The following is a 21,988-nucleotide window of genomic DNA, read 5'->3' on the forward strand; positions in this document are numbered from 1 at the left end:
TCCTAATTGGAAAGCGGCGACTAGTGGGTTAGGTATGTCCATTTATATATACAGTTTATGATCTGAAGTGAGGATTTAACTGCACTGAAACTAACACATTCTAGTTGTTTACAAAAGTATCTGTTATTAAGTTAAGTCCATTGAACTACCTTAAGGTGCAAACTGTTACCTGGTCATGTTTTGCGTAGTTATTCATAGCTCTAATGTATTCTTTCACACATATATTATCATACTCTGATTGATCCTATTGTTTTCCTTGTTTAGGAAGTAGTTTTCAGTATACTTTGTAGTAATCTTTGGTTACTTTGCAGGTATCTCAGTCAGCTCCCTCAGCGATGGACTCTTTGTTTTGCACGTGCCCAGTGATGACAACAAGCAGAAGGTAAATATATGTGTTTATTTAATCTTATTTACCTATTTTTATTTAAATAGAGCACACAACAGCAAAAAATTGTAATGCACCGTGTAGGATTCTATCTGCATAACGATTACAATATTATGGCTTTAAAGATGCATTGTGTAATTTTTCTGGTGAAGGGTCTGTCAGATACTTTTCTCCATGGAGTTGTTATTGCTTTGTCTGGAATACGGATGGGCATTCGATGAAATTTTCTTAATCGCTCGTCGGAAGAATTAACGATTGATTATCGATTAATCATTAACGTTTTTATATTAAAATGATCATCATTATTATTACTATCTGCACTACTAAGCTGCATAAATAAATTCAACTTTACGACATATAAACCGTAACGACTCTAGAGCCACATCAGCCTGTTTGACATTATAATGTGTTTAATTCAGTTTTGTGCAAGTCTCACAGAAACAAAACTTAAAACCGCATCGCTAATTTGCATAAACTCAGCAAAGATAAAACTACAGCTCTTGTGCGCTGATGCGGTCAATTTCTGTTGGATTAAAATACATGATTCAGTGGAATACAGGTTAGTGTGACCAGATTTGCGTTTGTCAAAACCAGGACACCGTACGGGGGGAGGGAGGTGGGGACTCGTCATCGATTGCGCGACTCTCACCTGGTAAAGCTTTTCTGGACACCGAAACATATGTGCTGCTTTGTACACTGTGCACATGGACTCCCACTTGTCCCGAACGTAACGGAAAGCGTGGAATTTCTTGTACAAGTCATCGTTAAATACGCATTTGTGCTTCGGTACGCTGCAGACTGACCGAATGTTTGTGTCTCGCTCCTTCTGAGTGCAGAGAGACACATGTACACACCTGTTTGGTCACGATACACACAACAACCTACATTCGGTTTGTCGATTAAAATTAACCTAATCGATGAAATTCTTAATGATCAATTATCGATTAATCGATTAATCATGCCCATCCCTAGTCTGGAATGTTTCACAGTATGATATTAAACCTTTTTATCTTCATGGAAACCAAACCAGACCAAGTTACAGGTCAGATCTATGGAAAAGCGACCCCGCTCACAGTCAGAATGCCTGTATTTCTTGGTATTTTTGAGCTATAAAAAACTCCTGTAATTGAATAAATGTAAAGTAGAGCTCTTTAATATCATACTGTGGAACATTCTAGGCAGAGCAACGACATATCCATAGAAACAAGCAGGTGACGGTCTCCCAACCAAAAAGTTACATAGTGCAACTTTAAGTATCTGCTGATCCACCGATACCAACTGATACTAAAAAACAGCATTTATTTCCTTTAAACTGAAACAACAAGAGAAAAAACTGATCCAAATTAGTGATGTAGCTGTTGTGTCACTGTAGAACAACTTTGTGTAAATAAAAGTCCAAACATAATGAGACTTTCTACCAACTATGACCAGTAAATAGTCTCATTACATACATGTATTTGTCAAACCACGATATCGACTGAACCGATATCCAATCCAGCTAATATTGTCTGTTACAAATTCAAACCTCCACATTAAAATAAATGTACTCGATATAATGTCTTATATCTTTTACAGGGAGACGTGATTCTGCAGTGTGAGCATGTGATCGAGACTTTGACCAAACTCGCCATTTGCGGAGAGAAAGTGAACAACATCAACATCAACCAGGGCAGGTGAGATGGAGTTAAAGTTGTATTATTATTGTCGCTTACAGGTACGTACAGATGGGGGGCAGCTAACTTAAATACTGATAAATTGTAGGTTTTTGTTGTAGCATAGAAAGTCAATGGGTCTAGTCACCGATAGAAAATATTACATTAAAGATTTGTGAATACACTTTTTGGCTATTTCATGATTGTGTCTTGTCCCTCATCTGGGATTCTGGCATCATCACATTCTAGAATCTGAAAAACACCAATTTGGGATCTATTTAGAATAAAATAATTCCCATCATATTCAGAATTAACTGTTAAATATAAAATACAAAATGACCAACCGTGGTTCCTTGTGTAATTCCAGTATAAAGTTCACTGCGGGTCAGGGTAAAGAGGGAATCATAGACTTCACTCCTGGGTCTGAGCTTCTGGTGGCCAAGGCCAAGAACGGGCACCTGTCTGTGGTGAGTATCTCATTTTATTTTTACATATTTTTATGGTTTTGCTTTGGTTGGGGGTTTGTCAGCTGCTTGTTTCTATGGAGATGTCATTGCTCTGCCTGGAACGTTGCACAGTATGACATTAAACAGCTCTACCTTACATTTATTCAATTACAGGTGGTTTTATTACTTACCTGTATCTTCATCTGGTTTGATCACCATGACGATAGAAAGGTTTAATGCCATGCTGTGAATTATTACAGACAAAGCAATAACATCTCCATGTAGGAAAACAGGTGGCGAAACTTTCACCAGAAAAGTTACAACATTTTTAGCTCGAATTGAAACTTTTTAGCCAGTAATAATACAATAATTCTCTTCAATAATTCAATTTTGTTACATTTAAATGCCAGTTTGAATGTGTTATAATAGGAAATTGTGCTTTCAAAGTGTAAACTACAGATTTTCGATTGTACCAATAAATAAAATCAAAACATTTACATCATTTACATTAAATAACCTAAATATGACATAATAACATGCAAAAATAAGATTAAAATTGCACAAATAAGTCTAAAATACTAGTTATTAATGGGTATCATGGGCTGGGTATCATTAAGAAGTTGCCGATACGATACATACCTTGATACATAGGCCACGATATGATCTCGATACAGTGCACTTTCGATTCGATATGATGTATTTCAAATCGATTTGATACAGTACGATAAAAAATAACTGCTAAATGATGGCTGTGATCCTAAAAGTTTTTGTTAAACCACTTTTTGTGCAAAGTTTATATGAAACAGAAACATTTGAATCATCAAAACAGTGAAAATGTCAAATGTGTCGCATAAACAAGTTTCCTTCCACTAAACAAGCAACAAAACTGTAGTGCTGTTAAAAAAAAAAAAAGTTAAATATACCGTATTTTCCGCACAATAGGGCGCGCTCAAAAGCCTCCAACCGCATCATGACTGAGTGTCCCACAATCCAGAGCGTCCTATACACGAATCCACTCGGGTGTCCCAGCACGACTTCAGTAAACTACAAAGCTGCACCACTCGCAGAACACGCAAACACACACGGAGCAGACAGCGACCGCGCAGCAAAAAACACCCACAGACACACTCATCACTCCACGCCGACGAGGAACGGAACGGAGGAACGAACCGAAAAAGCGAGTCCAATGTGCCACTTCTAGACACAACTGAACAACTGAGTCACTGCGAACACGCCGACAATCCAGCGATCCCAGACAGCACCCTCCCTACACGCCACAACTGACCAGAGTCACCGTGAACGCCACAAACAAGTTTAAAGTCCGGTGGGGTTTATATGTGAAAAAAGTTTGAAAATAGACCATTCTATGACCTTTTATATGCCTTTTATAACCCAGAGCGCCTAATAGTGCGGAAAATACGGTACTAAAAAATCCTCTCTGCAATATATCGATACAGCAGCCCACGATCTTGATACTGTTTCATCACATTAAACAATACGATATATTGATATTTTGATATTTTTTGCACACCCCTAGTTATTAACATCTCAGTGTTTTATTTACAGACTGCTCCCCGACTGAACTCCAGATGATGTGGACCACAGCGCTCCGTCCGGGACTAACCTCCTCCCTCGTCCAATCGGGACTGCGGACTGCTCTGCCTTAGCCAATCAGAAACCAGCTGTCCTCTCAATATCACAGCACACGCTTCCAATACGAAAACTCCAGCGAGACTAATTGAAATATTTATGTTTCTATATTATATTTTTGAGATTAATAATGTTTTGAATATACTGATTTTATACGCAAAGCCAAGGAATAACAAAAGTGTGGGTGCGTTGCACCTTTTTGATTTGTGCGCTTTTGGGGTAATATTTGGTTAAAGGTACACCGTGTAACTTTCCTGGTGGAGGGTCCGGCAAGTGCTTGTTTCCATGGAGATGCCTTGGCGTTGTAGCGTCATTTGCCATTTGTTTCTTTGGCAGTGGATACGTTTAATACAGCGCTGTAAAAAATTCCAGGCAAAACAAAGTGACAGGTCAGATCTGTGGAGAGAATGAGTGTTTTTAAGGTATTTTTGAGCACTAAAAATACCTCTAAATGTAAGATATGTTTTATTACATACTGTAGAATGTTCCAGGCAAAGCAGTAACATTTCCATGGAGACCCTTTACCTGAAAAGTTACACCGTGCACCTTTCAGACAGGACCAAAAACCATTCGATTTCACCCTAATTTGAAACAACGCATTTAAAAGTTGTTGATGACGATTGGGACTGCCTTTTTGTTCCTGTTTACGATTATAATCACCACTGTACTATGGGTTAAGCATGTCGAAGCATCGAGATAGGTAGGTTTTATCACTGAATGTATTGAAAGAAGGGGAAAAAGGCAAGCGATGAACATGTTTTTTAAAAAGAAATGCACAGAAAGTGAAGAGAGGATACAGGTTGAGGGTAGAATAATAAGTAGGAAAGATGGTACAGCAGTGATTTGAAAGAAAACTAATTTATTCTTAACAATGTCCAGTGAGCTGGCAAATGAACATTACGAACAAAATAAGCAGGCTATCTTTGTTAACCTAATTGTTGCGTGCTTGCTTAAACTTTGGCACAGTGCAATAGGCCTATGTTATGGTCTAAAGTTGACCCAGAGTGGTGATAAGGCGAAACTACTTGCAATACTTTCCCTGATTTACTTCAACATCATAAATCAACTCATGCTTGTATCTTTTGTTTTTAAATGGTCTGTATGACGCTATTTTCTGATCTGTTGTAATGTTTTTTCCTCATCACAGACAGACATGGAGTTGTGTTTTGTTTCATTTACACAAATCAAGTTCTTCTCTCAAACAGAAAACATTCACGCAAGACAGTAAGTGCTCCACTGTATTTTTAAACTCCATATAACTTCACTAGATTCATTTGGATCATTTCAGCTCTGGAGTTGTCAATCTCTACTGAACGAAAGGTAAACAAAAACTTAACAACTTCGACTTTATGACATCACAAGTTGGAACAAAGCATTCTGAACTTTGGAGACACTGACAGACTACTAATAAAGGGTTACTCAAACGTGTGAATGGAACAAAACACAACTCCAGGTATGTTTTTGACGAAGTAACAGCATTATAACATGACTTAAAGCTCACAAGAGTCACATTTTGTGCAATATAGGACCTTTCACTTGTAAAGCCAAAACATAACTTATGCCTGAATAACGCCATGAAAATGCCATAAAAAAAAATATAGCTAGCCAAATATGTGCTCTAAGCAGGAAAAATAATCTTATAATTCACTTTCCATTTCAAATCATTGTACATGTCGAGGGCTGCAAGGCGAACTGACCACTATCTCGGATGTAGTCCACCTAAGGCCCATAGTTTTATTTCTATTTCTATATCTTCTATTATATTGGTTCATCATGCCTTTTATGGTCTAAACAACAAATGAGCAATCAAATAATCTTATTGTTTAGCACATTTTTTACATTTCAAATTTATCTTTCAAATGCTCAGGTTTAGAACTGATCTTACATTTATAAAACTAAACAAAAAACAAAAAAAAAACCCTCACAACTTTCATTTTTACGCCAAATATTGTAACATAATTCTTTAAAAGTGCATAGTGTAACTTTTGTCATGGAGGGTCAGCTACCAGCTTGTCACCATGGAGATGTTATTGCTTTGCTTGGTATGTCCCACAGTATGACTTTAAGCATATCTATTCCCATGGTAACGCCACCCACCAGGCCAAGTTACAGGTCAGATCTGTGGAGATGTCACCCTGCTTTCAGTTTTTGTTGAACTTGAGAGTAATAAAAACATCTGTAGTTGTATTGAACGTAAGATTTAAGTTGAATGTCATACTATGGAACATTCAAGGCAAAGCAATACCATCTCCTTGGAGACAAGCAAGTGGTAAAAGCTCCACTGCAAAAGTTCCACAGCACACCTTTAACTCCTGTCTGCTTTTTGCTCTAAGTGAGAAGACGGTGCAATAAATTGAAAACCGTGCTTGTTCTGCACTTACACGTTTTTTTAGCCAAAGAAGCAACGTTGATTCTTTGTGATTCTGTAAAATTTGTGCTATTTTTTGAGTTGAATGTCGTTTTTTTTTTTTTTTTTCAGGAGGGATTTGTAAATGTATAGTTATAAATGAGAGACTCAAGCCAAGTAAGGTTTGGGTATGTTAAAATTTTGGGGTGGAAAAAAAGTTTAAGTATTGTTTAATGTTAACCTTTTTATTCTGTGCCTTTTTGAATTGCAATGTTTGTAAGGGATCATAAGAGAAATACCTCCTTCCTTTGTAAATAAGCTTTAACCAAATCATAATAACATATTTCAAGCACTCTTCTGTCATTACTGTATCGTTATGCAGACACACTAAGAAATACTAAAGATCTGAACAATAAATCTGAGACTATAAGACTCATACTCGTGCTTGTTTCGTGTCATTTATGGCTTTGTAATACAGAAATTAAAGCTGCACTAAGTGATTTTTTTAGCAGAATGTTCACAGCCTGCCCGTTTCCATGGAGATGTGAGCACAGTATGGACAAAGGAGTCAGATGTGTGCAGAAGTGAGCCCATCCAGTGCATGTTCAAGGTATCTTTTTTCCAGCAATAAAAAGATAAGATGCAGTACATTCAACACTCTGCCGCTCGCCTCCTCCCCCACACCCGCTCCAGAGACCACATCACCCCTGTCCTTAGGCAACTCCACTGGCTCCCTGTACAATACCGCACCCAATACAAGGTTCTCCTCATCACCTACAAGTCCATCAGTAACCTGGCCCCTCCCCATCTCACCGACCTCCTCCGTCTGCCCCGTCCCACCCGCCGCCTCAGATCAGCCGACACCAACCTCCTCACTCCCCTCATCAGGACAAAGCACCGGACCTTGGGGGACCGAGCCTTCGCCGCCCCCTCCCTCTGGAACTCACTCCCACAATCCATCAGGAACTCGGACTCACTGCAGCACTTCAAATCACGACAAAAACTCACCTGTTTAAACTGGCATTCCCCCCATGATTCCCCCATTTTCTACAGTGTTTCATTTGGTTGTAAAGCATCTTTGAGTGTCCAAGAAAGCACTATATACCTACGATGTATTATTATTATTATTATTATTATTATTATTATTATTATTATTGTTAAAGATATGTTTAATTCAATACTGTGGAACATTCCAGGCAAATCAATGACCTCTCCATGTGGACAAGAGATAGCCTTCCACCAGAAAATAGTTAAAATGCTATAAACAAGGAAACTTATATTATATCGGCCTCATGAAGCAGCTATTATCAGACTGAAAGTGTGTTTGTGAAGTATGGATAAAGAAGCATTACAAGGCCAATTATTTCAAATTGTTTAGTTTTGCTGAGTGTATCTTCAAATGGAGCTCAACAATGACCACAGCCTGATTCTGGAACTAAATTTCCATTTCATTTTTCCCATAGGCTTTCCCCAAAAAATTCTATTAAAAGTTTGAAAGCTCTGGTCTAATCATCTTTATTTTGACTAATGACCACAAGAGCTCCAACTTTATTTAAAATCTGATTCTGAAAATTTATAAACCACAAAGTTATCTATAAAAAGAATCTTGCATTTTAAACAGCCTTTTTGGACTTAAAACAAGCACTGATGGATATTAGTTATTACGCAGATGCTTTGAAAAGTGAATGAGAACTGGAAATAAATGAATGGAAAATGTACTTCCAGAATTGGAGCAGGCTGTTACTGTTAAAGTTCATTTATAGACTAGACTGGGGCTTACTGGCAATCTGTACATTCGACTGTGGGGGCCATCTCCCCAGTCCTCAATTTTTGGTGAGGATTTGTAGAGGAAAAGTCCAGGGCTGTTTTCTGGGTCCCAGTCTGCCCCTGAGACTAGACCAGAGGTGGGCAATAATTTTTTTTCCATGCGGCCAAATGAGATACAGAAAATATTGTGGTACTTAACTCAATTCTGCATAATATTAACTGTATTTCTTCATAAAAAGCAGTAAATGTCGTTCTTTTGATGAGCTGGTAAGGCTGGTAAGAGTTTATGTTATGACTAAGCAATGAAAATGTAGGTTGCCTTTAAAGAAACACTTTTACAATAAAAGCAATGCAGCTTTAGTCCATGCATGAGGGAAAATTATAAAATATGTTTATTTTGTAATTCCAATTGAGCTTAAAGGGGCTATTTGTGACCTGGGAGCTGGACAATGCCCAAGTCTGGACTGGACCAACAAGCAAAGTTTACCTTAGTATATGTTTGGGCCATCAGACGTTTCTTTTTTTTAGTGTTTTTACTTCTTGGGTTGTAATGTACTAAACTAATAAATAACGAGCTGTTTATTTCCTTCTTAACCATCGAGCAGACAATTTCTCAGCACCTCTATCAACTATCCTGCCATCTCACTTTTTGCCAGTAGATGTCGCACTAAACGTGGGAGTTGAAATCTTGCTCTGAAGTTTTTTTTTTTTCTGCTGACTGATGTTTTGAGTCTGTCCGTGTACAAGCCATGTGCAGCTCCCTCTCTCCTCTCCTCCACTCCGGACTTCTGAGAAATACAAGTTTACCACGAAGGAGAAGTAAACAACCTGACACCACTACACCTAAGTTTCAAAGGTTGTTATAACACAATTAATCAGTCAAGTCAGTCAAGTCTGCAAACGCAAAATATGCTTCATTATGTGCAACTTTACAACTAATATTCTAAGTTATAAAGCGTATTTTGGATATGATATTAACGTGCGTAATTTGGCGAGGTTTTTGCAATTTGAAACAGACGACGCGAGGATTTCAGTGGTATTTTAGTAGCCCCATTTTACACCCGTGGGACCAGTTTTATGTTATGTTTTTGTAGATATCATTAAAACAAGAAACTGTAAGCCTCAATAATAAATAATCACCATTACGCACGTTTTTGGAGTGCAAGAAAACCACTGTAATAGTCAGTAGTAGTAATTAACAAACTAGGCTTTAGGTCTTTGTCTAGGTGTGCTTTTTCCGGTTGCTCCGATGAAACCTTTAAATCTTTCGTGTTTTTGCAAATTGTTTTCCAGTTTATTGAAAGGAAAGTCTGATCGATCATCCTGACTGTATGGTGTAACTTGTTTTGCGTTTAGTTCGCGCGTTGAGCGAAGAATTTTGGCAAAACAAATGGTCCAACTTAGGGAAACAAAAGTCATTAATATCCGTGTGTTCTGTTTGGCTGACGCTCGTCTCTAGCTCAGCCCTCGACCAACCAGAGCGCGGGGTTGTTTGTGAACGGCTCTGCGCTGGTATAAAAAGGCGAGCGATGAGAATGAGAGAAATTTTGATAGAAACCAGACCAAAGAAGCTGTTTACATGCAAAATACTTCTCCTTCTTTGTCTTTCTGTTACTGAGGGTAGGGGACATCCGCAGAGGGAGTCGTGACAGCGGACACAGCTCTTCTTGTCCCCCCGGATCCGGAGTCAGGTAAGCGGTCTGCAAAAAGGATGCTGTACCCTGCGCTGCTGTTTTGACAAAATTCACTTGATAAACGATAAAATGTTCAATGACATCTACACTTTAACGCACTCTTGGATTCAAAATAAGCTTCTAAGACTACAACTGATTTGTAAGATTCTAATTCCTGTATTTTATCCCCAAAATTACGCGCAAGGGAACACCAACATCGCTTTATCGTCAAATTAACTTTAAGTATACCATTTCTTTTGTTTGATTTTTGTTTGTTTTTGCTATTTTTGCTATTGTGGTTGAGTAACATTTTTGCAGAAGCCGGTTCCAGCCTGTTTTCAGATCATATCTATTACAAACTTGCAGATTTATTTCCCGTTTCCTTGTCTGCTGTTGTGATCGGACATTCAAACACTGCGCCGAAGTTTTTTATCACAATCTCCCCTGTTATCTCAAAAAATGTGGTTTAAAATACTAAAATGACGTTGGTGTCTCGGTTGTCTCGGGTTTTTTCATTCTTTTTCTGTCAGTAGCAGCAGCAGCGCGTTAGTTTGTTATTCTGCTCCCGCTGTTGTTGATACTGAACAGCTGAGCGCCTCTGGAGCGACAACAGCGTCAAGTTTCAACGGCAATAAACAGCGAGAACAGGAAGCGCCACCGCATTTTCACAATAAAGGCCGTTTACGCCAAACCTTGAGCTTTTTAGTTTTTATTATGCAAAAACAGCTGTATACCCTATATACCCTATACTGGTATAACCGTATGTCCTGTCAATAATCTTATCAATGTTGCACTGTCTTCCTATGACCTTTGTATAAGCCATATTTTATTAACTAGGGATGTAACAATAATCAAAATGGTATCGTATATCGTCAGAGTTCTCACAATAATATCGTGGACCATCACAATATATCGAATTACAAGTCTCTTTGCTTAAATGAAGAGTTATGATGCAGCAACAGACAGTGACCATGATCCTTTGCTCCATTTCAGTGCAGACTACAAGAAGAAATAACAGTTCTAAGCACTTTTAAGTCTTAGTTCTTTGGATTAAGTCTTGTCAAGGCATTTTAAGAGGAAAAAGTAGCATATTCACAGTTTTGTTAGTCTCCACAAAATAAATATCTCAATAAACGTACCGTGATATGTTTATCATGAAAATATTTGGATATTGTTACATCCCTAATCGTGAGCCTCCCCACTATATCATGAGATTTCCCACGATTTCGCAATAAATATCATACCGTGAGATTCATACCGTGACGATATCGCATTGTGACACTTGGATATCGTTACACCCCTATTTATTACTTACTTTTCTATTTTATTTTGCCTTCTACATTTACATTTATATACTTATGTCTTATTTGACAGCTGTCTCTTGCCACCTTTTTTGCTTATTTAGAATTTATTATTACCATTAATATTCTTTTTTTTATATTATTGCGATGTGTGAGTCACTGTGTCCAAATCATTTCCTGAGTCTAAGTCTACGTCTATGCAAGTTTAAGTTTTAGGCTACACCAAAAATGCAAAACGTAAGCTGGTTGAGTTTTTAGAGTTCTACAGTATACATTTTGTTATATTAATGTATTGATACAATTGGAAGTAAGCTATATGAATTTTTATTGAATTTGCCTCCATATGCTTATAAAAAAACAACAAGTAACCTATTTAAGATTTCATTAGGCAAAAGAAAAATGAATCTCAGGTGGAACATAGCCTAAAAAAAAACTTGCAAAGATTTCTATTCAAATTTCCTGAATATGTAGTTCATATTTAGTCTTATAGTTTTTCATTTCTGACTTGAGGTGAATTAGAGAACCTTTTATTTTCATGGTAACTACTGCACAGCTCATTGAAAACTGTTGTAAGAAGTAAAGTGATTTGGAAAAACTTTGCATCTTTGTATCTGACCCTTACAATGTTGTTAAGTCTTTTATTTTGAAAGCGTCTCCCCGGATGTGCGTGTTGGAACCTGTGTGCTGCTGGATGCTGGAGGGGGTGGGCTGTAGTCAGATGCAGATAAGTGGATGGAGGGAGGAGGAGGAGGAGGAGGAGGAGGGAGGGGTGTGCGGATGATTCTAGTCCAGTTCAGACCAGTTTTAGCTTCGCTCCTCATTCACCCTCTTTGTTCTGGATATGCTTTTAAAACTCATCAGGACACTGGATTATAAAGTCTGCAGTCCCCTCCTCCATCCTTTGAACTGACAATAAAATATGAGCGCTTCAGCTTGCAAAACAGACGGAGCATTCAGTGTGGGATAGCCAGGCCTACATCACAATACAGTACACAAGTTTGAGCAGGTTTTGAAGCTTGTTATTGCTTCCCGAAAACGCATTGTCGAATATTAATAAAAACAAAACACAATACAGAACATGCCGTGGGATTTGTCATTCAAACTTCCCATTTTAGTGTAACAGTTAAAAAAGAAAAGAAGAAAAGATACCAGACTAGAGTGGTACCTGAATCTCACGCCACACTGGTTAAAACTGGCTTAAGATATTGACGTTGCCTTCGTGTACTTTGATATACTGTGGTAAATTTGGTTATTCTGTCAGCTCATAGGAAAATAGAAAGATGCAAATCATACAGTAATTTGATAACAGTTCAGATATTCGTTGGTTTAAGCTTCCTGTTAATACTTTAGATACAGATTTAGTTTTGCTTAGTGGTTTATTTTTATCACTTTGAAACCCACAAACCTTCTCTCTTTTTTTCTACCTCTTAAACCTTGTATAGGTTTATTAATTATGATATAAGCATGCATTTTAATAGAATAAAGTAGAAGCATTTTCACTTTATATATACTAGTATATTCAAAGTGATATGCAAACATGAAAACGAAACATTATAATCAGTATAAGAGTGTTTCCCATGACAAAATTAGGTTTTGTTGCTCATAAAAGAGACTAAACTGGTCAAAAATGCCTGACTAAAGAGCAAAAATGACAAAAAAGCGACATTTATTATACTGTACAAACAGAAGGAGGTTAAATGATCAAAGACAAATAATCAAATCTCTGGGAAACACTGGGTATAGTTTGATATTTTTGTCTCTTTTTTGTGCGTTCAAAGCTCATATATTAGTCACATAGTGTGTAATGAACGTGACTGGGGCGTAGTGTCCTCCAGAACATCTCATGCCTCTGACAGGTTGTGATATAGAACACAGCACAGCATTTCCCCTATGGGCCATAAATGAACTGAAACTCACGTGTAGCTGCTGTATCTACTATGTCACTAACGGCCAATGGGAGCGAAGCAGGGATTCCCCTCGGCCAATCAGTGGAGGGCGGAGGCGGGGTGCGGAGATGAGGGGGCGGGACTGGCGCTCCTCAGCTGTTTTCTGTTTTCCTGAGCCCTCGTCATTAGCACAAAAGAACAAAGAAACCTAAATGATCTGAAATGAAACTGTTGTCAGAAATGCATATAATGTATGAATGAGCTTACATTTGATTAGTCTGAATGAATGAAGTACTTTAACCTAGTGTTCTCTTGTAAAACTGGCTTCACAAATATTTGCAGTACTTATAACTGCATTAAGACTGTGGTATAAGGATCACTGACGATGCTTGATTAAATTATCTGATTAAGTTCATTGTAAAGGGATCTTTGGACTTGATGTAGCCTTGGTTCAGACCAGATAAAATCCTGGTTTAGATCTTGTTTCTTCTTGATAACAGTTCTTATTTGGGCTCATTTTAATAAACATGACCCAGTATTTCTAGGTAATTATTGAAAAGCTAATCATTACTAATCAAGATTTCACTATATTATACAGTTTATACAGTTGTCATACCCAAATTCCAAAATCTATTTCGATACCAAGGAAAGTCATGATTCTCAATACTGATTTTGGTACCATAATGTTGATAAAAACAAATTTTTTAGACATTATAATTAGGGCCTGGCCGATATTATCAGTTGGCCGATATTATTGGCTGGAATGTGGACTTGGAGACATATCAGTTATTGGCCTAAATTTTGCCGATCTGGTCCAGTAGTCCGTGTGATCATGTTATACCTCATTATGAAATGTAGACTCTCTGTACTGAGTCCATTTAATCCAATTTACAGACAGATAAATGTCCTAATATGTGGCGCGGCATCAGTATTTATCAAAGGAGTAATTTGTCTGTGAGTCACGTCACTCACGTGTGCTTGTTTACACCCTGGTTTACACCCGTGCGCAGCCATAAATCCATGTGCGCAACACTGAGGCGCAGCTTTAAATGCTCTTGTAGTCCAGGATGCTCCTTGATTCACAATACTGAATGTAAATAAAAGTGAACTTCAGCGCACATTAGGCCATCAACAATCAAAGTGTTATCAAAATCAAATCTTAGTTTAATAATCACTTGGGAATTTACAATGAATTTTACATCTCTAAATATATATATCGACTAGCGACACCTCCAAATCCCCTTTTATCAGAATCATATCGGCTCCAAAAAATCCACAGGCCCTAATTATAATGCAATTTTTCTGATCACAAAATAATAGCTGTTTCTTTATGCTGTATTATCTTGTATTAGTCATGACATACAGTAGATAAAACTATTCAAGAAGAGTCCAGTTTTGAGTGTCCAGTTTCAGTTCTGGCTTTAATATTGATTAGAGTGTGTGTATAGATTTCTTCTTCAACCTTATACTGTTCAAATTACCATATATACTGCGCAGTATAGTATCTCTCTTATACCTGCTGCTACTGGCATTTGAAATCAGTCATTTGAACTTGTATTCTACCTGTTCTTTTATTTTTTATTGTGTAGTGTGTAGTTATGTGTGTTTAAGATACTATTAATGCAAACCAATTTAATGTAGACCTTTTGAACTTTTATAAATTTAAAGGTGCTCTTACTGTAAGCATGGTAACAGCTCCATAGATCTGACCTGTAACTTGCGCCTTAAAACACTAACTTATTTTTTTTGTCTTGTTTAGGCTCCAGCAGACTCCTCCAGCCCTCCTCCATTTCTCCAGGCCCACACAGCTCTACCTCTCCCCGGGCATCATGGCTCCGACCCTGGCTACGGCCTTCTCGCGCCGCTGGTGGATGGCCATCACGGCGGTCATCGAGAACCTGCTCTTCTCTGCTGTGCTTCTGGGATGGGGCTCTCTGCTCATCATGCTGAAGTCCGAGGGCTTCTACTCCTACCTCTGCAAGGGGCCAGGTCAGTGCACTACAGTCTAGGAGAGATATGGATTAGAGATACTGACTGGTTTTTTCATGGCTGATGCCGATACTGAACGTTTAGAAGCCAGAAGAAGTGATGGCCGATAAACCCCAATATTTTTGGGCTGATATATATGGCAGATTTTGATTTGCTTTGTGTGTACTCTTTAGGCAGTAGGTCAAACCAAAAACTAAATATCGGCCTGTAAGCTCTAAAATTAAGGTCGATATCCGAAAAAATACAACTATCAGTCCAATGAGGTTCTTTTGGTCTTCCGATAATTTATGTTATTAGGTTCTTTTTTCAGACCAGACCAGAGTTTGTTTTCATACCTGACAGTTTGGATTGTCACTAGCGCTCTTCCTCAGAGTGGTCACGTAATGTTGCTGTGACGTGTTGCTCAGCTGATTTATACAGGTTTTGGCGCTGTCTTCCTACTGGTGGAGGCAGGACGACAGCGCCATCTGCAGTCCGACTTCCTCATGACAGTATTCCAGGTGTGTGAGAGTGAAAAAGCAGCCTCGTCCCGGTTTATAGTCCCATGGGCATGTTTCTGTATTTCGATTGCCTTGCCTCTTTAATTTAAAGTGTTTGTTGTCCTATGTCCCAATGATGTTTTCTCTGTCCTAGTGAGCAGTCGAAACTGTCAGGTATGAAAAAGTCTTGGTCTGAATAAAGAACCTAATAACATGAGCACAAATATCGTTAAGCATTATCAGCCAACTGATACATCAATCTGTCTCTAATGTGGATATAGGAAACAATATGGCAAAATTACAGAGAAAATGTTTTAGATTTAGAAATAGACTTCTGACTTTTAAATTTTAATGACCAGGGGAATTACTGGGACATATAGCTCAATACATATACCATAAAACAATATGCATATAAGAATAATTCTGCATTACCTGCCTATTCATTGGTTTCAGCTTCTTAAAGGTGACATTTTGAGAACTTTTCACAATTCTAAAGAGATATTACGTTGCTTTCAGTTGTCAGCCAAGACATAACGCAGTTATCAACCAGTGGAGCTTTGGGGTTTGGAAAAATAAATGGAAGAATTAACATTATGAAACAAAATGATACAAGCTTGAAATGTGCGCTTATTTTCTTGTGAAGTAAACACAGAGTTTTACAAGATCATATTGACCTCAAAGCAACTCAAAGCCAAAGAGCAGTAGTAGTAGGAGGAGAAGTTTTCATCATTAACAGAAGTAACAGATGAAAGGACAAGCTCAGACTTGGTTGTTTTAGGCATATAAAGTTGGTCTCCGAGTAGTTCAATATGGAACAGAAAAGTCTTCTCATGTAAATAGTACTATTGATATCCCATCTCATATTTTTTCATAATATATAATACAGGTACTGACGATGTAATTAGTAGTGTTACATATTTTAACACATGGACAAGTGCACATGATCCCTGTCTTTGTAATCCTCATAAAAAGCAATGACCTGTTGTGATTTTAGCATACGCAGCATTATCCCTGTGTTCTTCTTGAACAGCTGGGGTTTCACCGTTCAATATCAGAGAATACAGAACGTCTCAGATCAAACGGACACTGCACCTGTCCTCATCTGCCCCTGATCAAAGCCCAGACACAACGCACTTAACCACCAATGGAGCTTTGGGCTTTGGAGAAATAAATAGAAGAATTAACGTTATGAAACAAAATGATAAAAGCTCGAGATGGGCACTTGTTTTGTTCTGAAGTAAACAGCGATTTCAGAGATCAGAATTCGAAGATCAGAGTGACCTTAAAGCAACTCAAAGCCACAGAGAAGTAGTAGTAGCAGTATTAGTAGTTGTAGTAGTAGTAGAAGTAGTAGTGGTAGTAGTGGTAGTAGTAGTGGTAGTAGCAGTGGTAGTAGCAGTAGTAGGCCTAATAGTATTTGTAATAGTGGTACTAGCAGTACTAATAGTAGTAGTGGTAGTGTTAATAGGAGTAGGCCTAGTGGTAGTAGTAGTTGTAGTAGTCTTATTGGTAATGGCAGTAGTAGTAGGCATAGTAGTAATGGTAATAATGGAAGTAGTATTGGTAGTGGTAGTAGAAGTAGTAGTAGTAGTAGTAGTAGTAGTAGTATTAGTAGTAGTAGTGGTGGTGGCAGCGGTAGTAGATGATGTAGTAGTAGTTGTAGTTGTGTAGTTGTGTTACTAGCAGTAGTAATAGTAGCAGTGCTGTAGTAGTTGTTGTAGTGATAGTGGGAGTGGTAGTAGAAGTAGACCTAATAGTAGTAGTAGTAGTAGTAGTACTAATAGTAGTAGTAGTAATGGCAGTAGTAGTTGTAGTGGTAGTGCTGGTAGTGGCAGTAGTAGTAGACCTTATAGTAATAGCAGTAATTGTACTAGTAGTGGTAGTAGTAGCAGTAGTGGTGGCAGTGGCAGTAGTAGTAAACCTAATATGTCTAGGTAGTAATGATAGTAGTAGTGGTAGTAGTGGTAGTAGTGGTAGTAGTAGTAGGCCTAATAATAGTAGTAGTGGTATTTGTATTTGAAACAATACAGTTAGTCAACAGATTTGTTAAAATGATAAAAAATCCCTGGTCTTGTCCTTCTTTTTAATATATCGTCATAGCAACAAGCAGCATCTAGAAAGTTGTGTCTGTTTTCTCGAGTGGTGTGGAAATCAGCCTGTTCAATAAAGATGGACCCAGCGCACAGTAATTATGTTAGCACTGTTGCACAAGGAAGCAGCGATGAAAGCTACAGCATCATTTAGCTTACAAAACTGCCCACACATTAGTCATCAGTTATTCATCTATGAACAGTACATTATATAAGAATAACATTTTGATATCAAATCTGTTTTAGCATTTTGTGTTGTATTTTGTATTTTTTTTCCTATATTCATTTGTCTGGCAGCATCTTTCTGACCTCAAAGCAACTCAAAGCCACAGAGGAGTAGTAGTAGTAGTATGAGTAGTAGTAGTAGCAGTGGTAGTAATGGTAGTCCAGTAGTCCAGCAGTAAGCCTTGTAGTAATTGTAGTAGTGGCACTAGCAATAGTAATAGTAGTAGTGATAATGTTGTAGTAGGAGTAGGCCTAGTGGTAGTAGTAGTTGTGGTAATGGTACTAGCAGAAGTAATAGTAGTGGTAGTAGTGGTAGTGGCTGTAGGAGTAGGCCTAGTAGTAGTAGTAGTAGTGGCACTAGCAGAAGTAATAGTAGTAGTAGTAGTGGTAACGGTAGTAAGAGTCGGCCTAGTTGTAGTAGCAGTGGTAGTAGTTGTAGTAGTGGTACTGGTAGTGGCAGTAGTAGTATAGTAATAGGCCTAGTAGTAATAGTGGTAGTGGCAGTAGTAATGGTAGTGATAGTAGTAGTAGTAGTAGTAGTAGTAGTACTAGTGATAATGGTAGTGAGAGTAGGCCGAGTGGTAGTAGTAGTAGTGGTACTGATAGTGGTAGTAGTAAAAAGTAAAAGTAGAAAAATAAACAGGACAAACATTGGAATTTTTCAGAATTGTCTTGATCTGTTGCAAACCACATGACAAAATGAAATAAACAGTTTTCACGACCATTGGAGAATCAAAATTGGTATCGAAATTGCGTTCCCTGGAGCAGAGCCCCTCCACCAGAAACATTCCACAATGCACCTTTAAACTCGTCAGTGGCCGTTATAGTTTCCATTGAAGGGTACTCAAGATAAGATGAGTGGCTCTGTGTTGTCAGCCAAAGTCCAGCTGCTAACAGTATCCAGAATGATGAATCTAGTAGTAGTAGTTTATTTGATCAAAATAAAACAAAACAAACATAGACTACAACCACATGGATCATGACTGGAATGTTTAAGCTGAAGTAAAAAGTACTTATAATGCCAAACCCTATTAAACAATTCCAAGAAAGAGTGTATGAAGAGCAACTTTTCATTTACAATTTCACTTACGACTTACAATACTTACGAGATATAAGAGACAAATATAAATTAAAACAAACAAAATTTAATGCATAATTCATTCATTCCAAAGCTCTATAACTTTCAAAATATAACGCTTTATACTCTTTTTTTAAAGGCTTCTACAGCATTAGACTTTTAAAAAAAAAAATCATTACTCAGATTGTCCCATATACTAACCCCTCTAACAGAAATACAATCACTTTTTTTTCTTAGTATTTATCTTCAAATTTTAAAGATGCCAGTTGTTTTTTTGTTTGTTTGTTTTTTCCTCCCAGTTTATGGTCGTACAAACTAAAAATAATGTTAACTAAGGCACAAAAGTTTATTTTGTGCCTAATGTTTAGTTTGAGGGTGGTGAGAGAATTGATTTTTAAAATTCATTTGACCTCTCAGGTTGTATTTGAATTCATTTGTGAAGAACAGTTTTTGAATGTTATCTGGGAGCAAGTTGAGTTTCAAATTTGAAAATAAGTTTTAAATAAGATTTGGCATATTTTAAATTTTACCAGGTCCCCAAATTTTAGTGTCTACATTTGTATGTTCTCTATATCCGAATCTCTACTCTTATACTATAAATATACTACTTATAGGCGGTAGTAGAAATAGTAGGCCTAATAGTAAAAATAGTAGTGGTAGTAGTGGTACTGGTAGTGGCAGTAGTAGTAGTAGTAGTAGCAGTAGTAGTAGTAGTAGTAGTAGTTGTTGTTGAGCCCCTCCCTGTACTGGACCCTTTACCCCCCAGTCCGGCGCCCCTGCTTAAAAGAACAGGACTGCAAAATACTGCATATAGTTCCTGTAATGGATTTGTAATGTACAGTACAGACATGTGCAGCTATTAAAGGGCTAATTTGACATCCCTACAAGCAGTTCATTTGGCAGTTAAGAAAAATGGAGTTTGCGATCCATTGCCAAGGTTTGTGTGAGATTTGGCTCCAAGAATCCTGTCTCAAATTGATTTCTACTCACTCAGCGTCACTGCATTCACTGATTAGTCACAAGCACATACGTCAGTCACCTTTGAAACTGTGATTAGTCCTATCAGCGGAATGGATGACTTCAAATTCTTAAAGGTGCTTTGTGTAACTTTTCTGGTGGAGGGTCCGTCCAATGCTTTTCTGAGATGTTATTGCTTCTCAATATAATATTAAACCTTTCTATGTTCATGGATACAAAACCAGGCCAAGTTATAGGTAAAATCTCACAGTCAAAATAACTGTATTTTTTAGGTATTTTTGGGCTATGAAACCAAATGTAATTGAATAAATGTAGTGTTGTATTACTCCAGACCGGTCTTGGTCTTGAGACCGGCCTCGAAAGTTTTTTACAGTCTTGGTCTTGTCTCGAACTCACCCGCGTTTGGACTTGATGTCCTCTCGGTCTTGAAGACGCTTGGACTCTGTCTTGTCTCGGTCTTGAAGGCGCTTGGACTTGGTCTTGTTTTGATCTCTAGCGCTGACACTTGACAAGTGATAAAATGGAGATTTATAAAAACATTGATATATATATATATGCCAAAATAAATAAAATACAAATAAATGTAAAAAATTACAATTTCTCTATTTGGTCTCGATGGGCCGTGGTCTCAGTCTTGTCTCGGTCTCTGCTTTTAAAAGTCTCGGTCTTGGTCTTGTCCTAGTCTCGGGACCCTGTGGTCTCGGACAGGTCTTGGTCTCAGTTAGTGCGGTCTTGACTACAACGCTAAATAAATGTAAGCTAGAGCTGTTTAATGTCATACTGTGGAACATTCCAGGCAGAGCAATGACATCTCCATAGAAACAAGCAGGTGACGGACTCCCAACCAAAAAGTTACACAGTGCATCTTCAACTTGTTAAGCTGATGACATTGTGATATCCTATCCATGGGTTTCAGAAATTTTTTTAAAATATTTTCACTCATTTTGATACTCCTTGGATGTAGTACTAACATTAGTACTTAAATGTGTAAGATCACATATATTTAATAAAAGTAAACTTGTTTTGCAGCACAACTCTTCACACTGTTATGAAAGGATTCAGACAGAAGTTGCATCTGAACTCTGTTGTGTCACAGTTGTGGGTTTTTGCATGTGTTGGTAGCTGTTTGTTTATCAGTTCAGTCTGCCCTTCTTTCCTCCTCTCAGCTTCCTTCCTTCCTCCATCTCTCTCTCTCTTCCTCTCTCCCTCCCTCCTTTTTGCTCTCGTTCTCCTCATTCTCTCTCTACCTTCCTCTAACTCACAATCTCCTTTGTCTATTTCTCTCTCACCCCCTCTTTCTCTCCTTACCCCCTCTCCCATCCACTCTTCCACTTTCTCTCTTCTCTCTACTCCCTTCTAACCCCCCCCTCCCCCCCTCCCTGTCTCCCTGATAAACTGATAAACCCGTCTCACCCTCCCTCACCTTTGTCTCTCTCTTTCTCTCCCCCCCTCCCTCTGTCTGGAGTTGTGCGTGTCATGTTTGTGTGTGTGTTTTGTGCGTGTTGTGCAGTGACAGTTAGAGCCGTGGTCTTTAAATGTGTCACCTCTGCTCGCATGACGGGCTCTGAACAAAACAGACTTCACCTTTTACACAAAGCCTGTGTGTAAACACATGCACAAGTGCTCTGAGTTCAACCGCGCAGCCTCTGGGGATAGAAATACATAAACATCAAAGTAACAGCTGATTTCTGTGCAATTGCCCTTCACTGGAAAAAAAACAACATCTAACTAAATTAACATGGCTTAAATTAGGAACATTTGACTTTATTTGAGGTGATTCAACTTGACAAGTCAAATATTTACTAATGGAATAAGTGTGTTTGTCTTAATTCAAGCAACATTAGGTTTTGTTTCTTATTTTAAGTGCAAAAAGTTGTTGTTTTTCTTATTTTAAGTGTAGCAAGATGTATTTTTATATTTTCAATACAAGTAGTAGTAGATTTTATTTTTTAAAGTGTGATAAAACATAAGAAAAAATATTCAATATTAGGGAAGGTTATTGGCCTAATAAATAATAAATAAGCTATGACAGGACCTGACTT

At 37.9% G+C, this 21,988-nt stretch overlaps 2 protein-coding genes across 4 annotated transcripts in view; both read left to right on the plus strand.

Moving 5' to 3' along the window:
• LOC110160369 (unconventional myosin-Ic) overlaps positions 1 to 6,918 on the plus strand; it is a 117,876-nt gene extending 110,958 nt beyond the window's left edge. For all 3 annotated transcript variants that reach the window (XM_020925006.2, XM_020925009.2, XM_020925007.2), the window contains exons 29-32: positions 312 to 382; positions 1,961 to 2,058; positions 2,405 to 2,504; positions 4,050 to 6,918. In XM_020925006.2, coding sequence (XP_020780665.1) covers positions 312 to 382; positions 1,961 to 2,058; positions 2,405 to 2,504; positions 4,050 to 4,076 — 296 coding nt within the window. In that variant the 3' untranslated portion in view covers positions 4,077 to 6,918. The remainder of the gene's footprint in view (positions 1 to 311; positions 383 to 1,960; positions 2,059 to 2,404; positions 2,505 to 4,049) is intronic.
• Positions 6,919 to 9,769: 2,851 nt separating this feature from the next.
• LOC110160358 (large neutral amino acids transporter small subunit 4-like) overlaps positions 9,770 to 21,988 on the plus strand; it is a 57,273-nt gene continuing 45,054 nt past the window's right edge. The window contains exons 1-2 of the mRNA XM_020924996.2: positions 9,770 to 9,938; positions 14,867 to 15,096. Of these exons, the coding sequence (XP_020780655.1) occupies positions 14,937 to 15,096 (160 nt within the window). The 5' untranslated portion in view covers positions 9,770 to 9,938; positions 14,867 to 14,936. The remainder of the gene's footprint in view (positions 9,939 to 14,866; positions 15,097 to 21,988) is intronic.

Source organism: Boleophthalmus pectinirostris, unplaced genomic scaffold (assembly GCF_026225935.1).
Source record: "Boleophthalmus pectinirostris isolate CB_2022bp ecotype Guang Dong unplaced genomic scaffold, ASM2622593v1 HiC_scaffold_9, whole genome shotgun sequence".
In the NCBI taxonomy this organism is placed as follows: domain Eukaryota; kingdom Metazoa; phylum Chordata; class Actinopteri; order Gobiiformes; family Gobiidae; genus Boleophthalmus; species Boleophthalmus pectinirostris.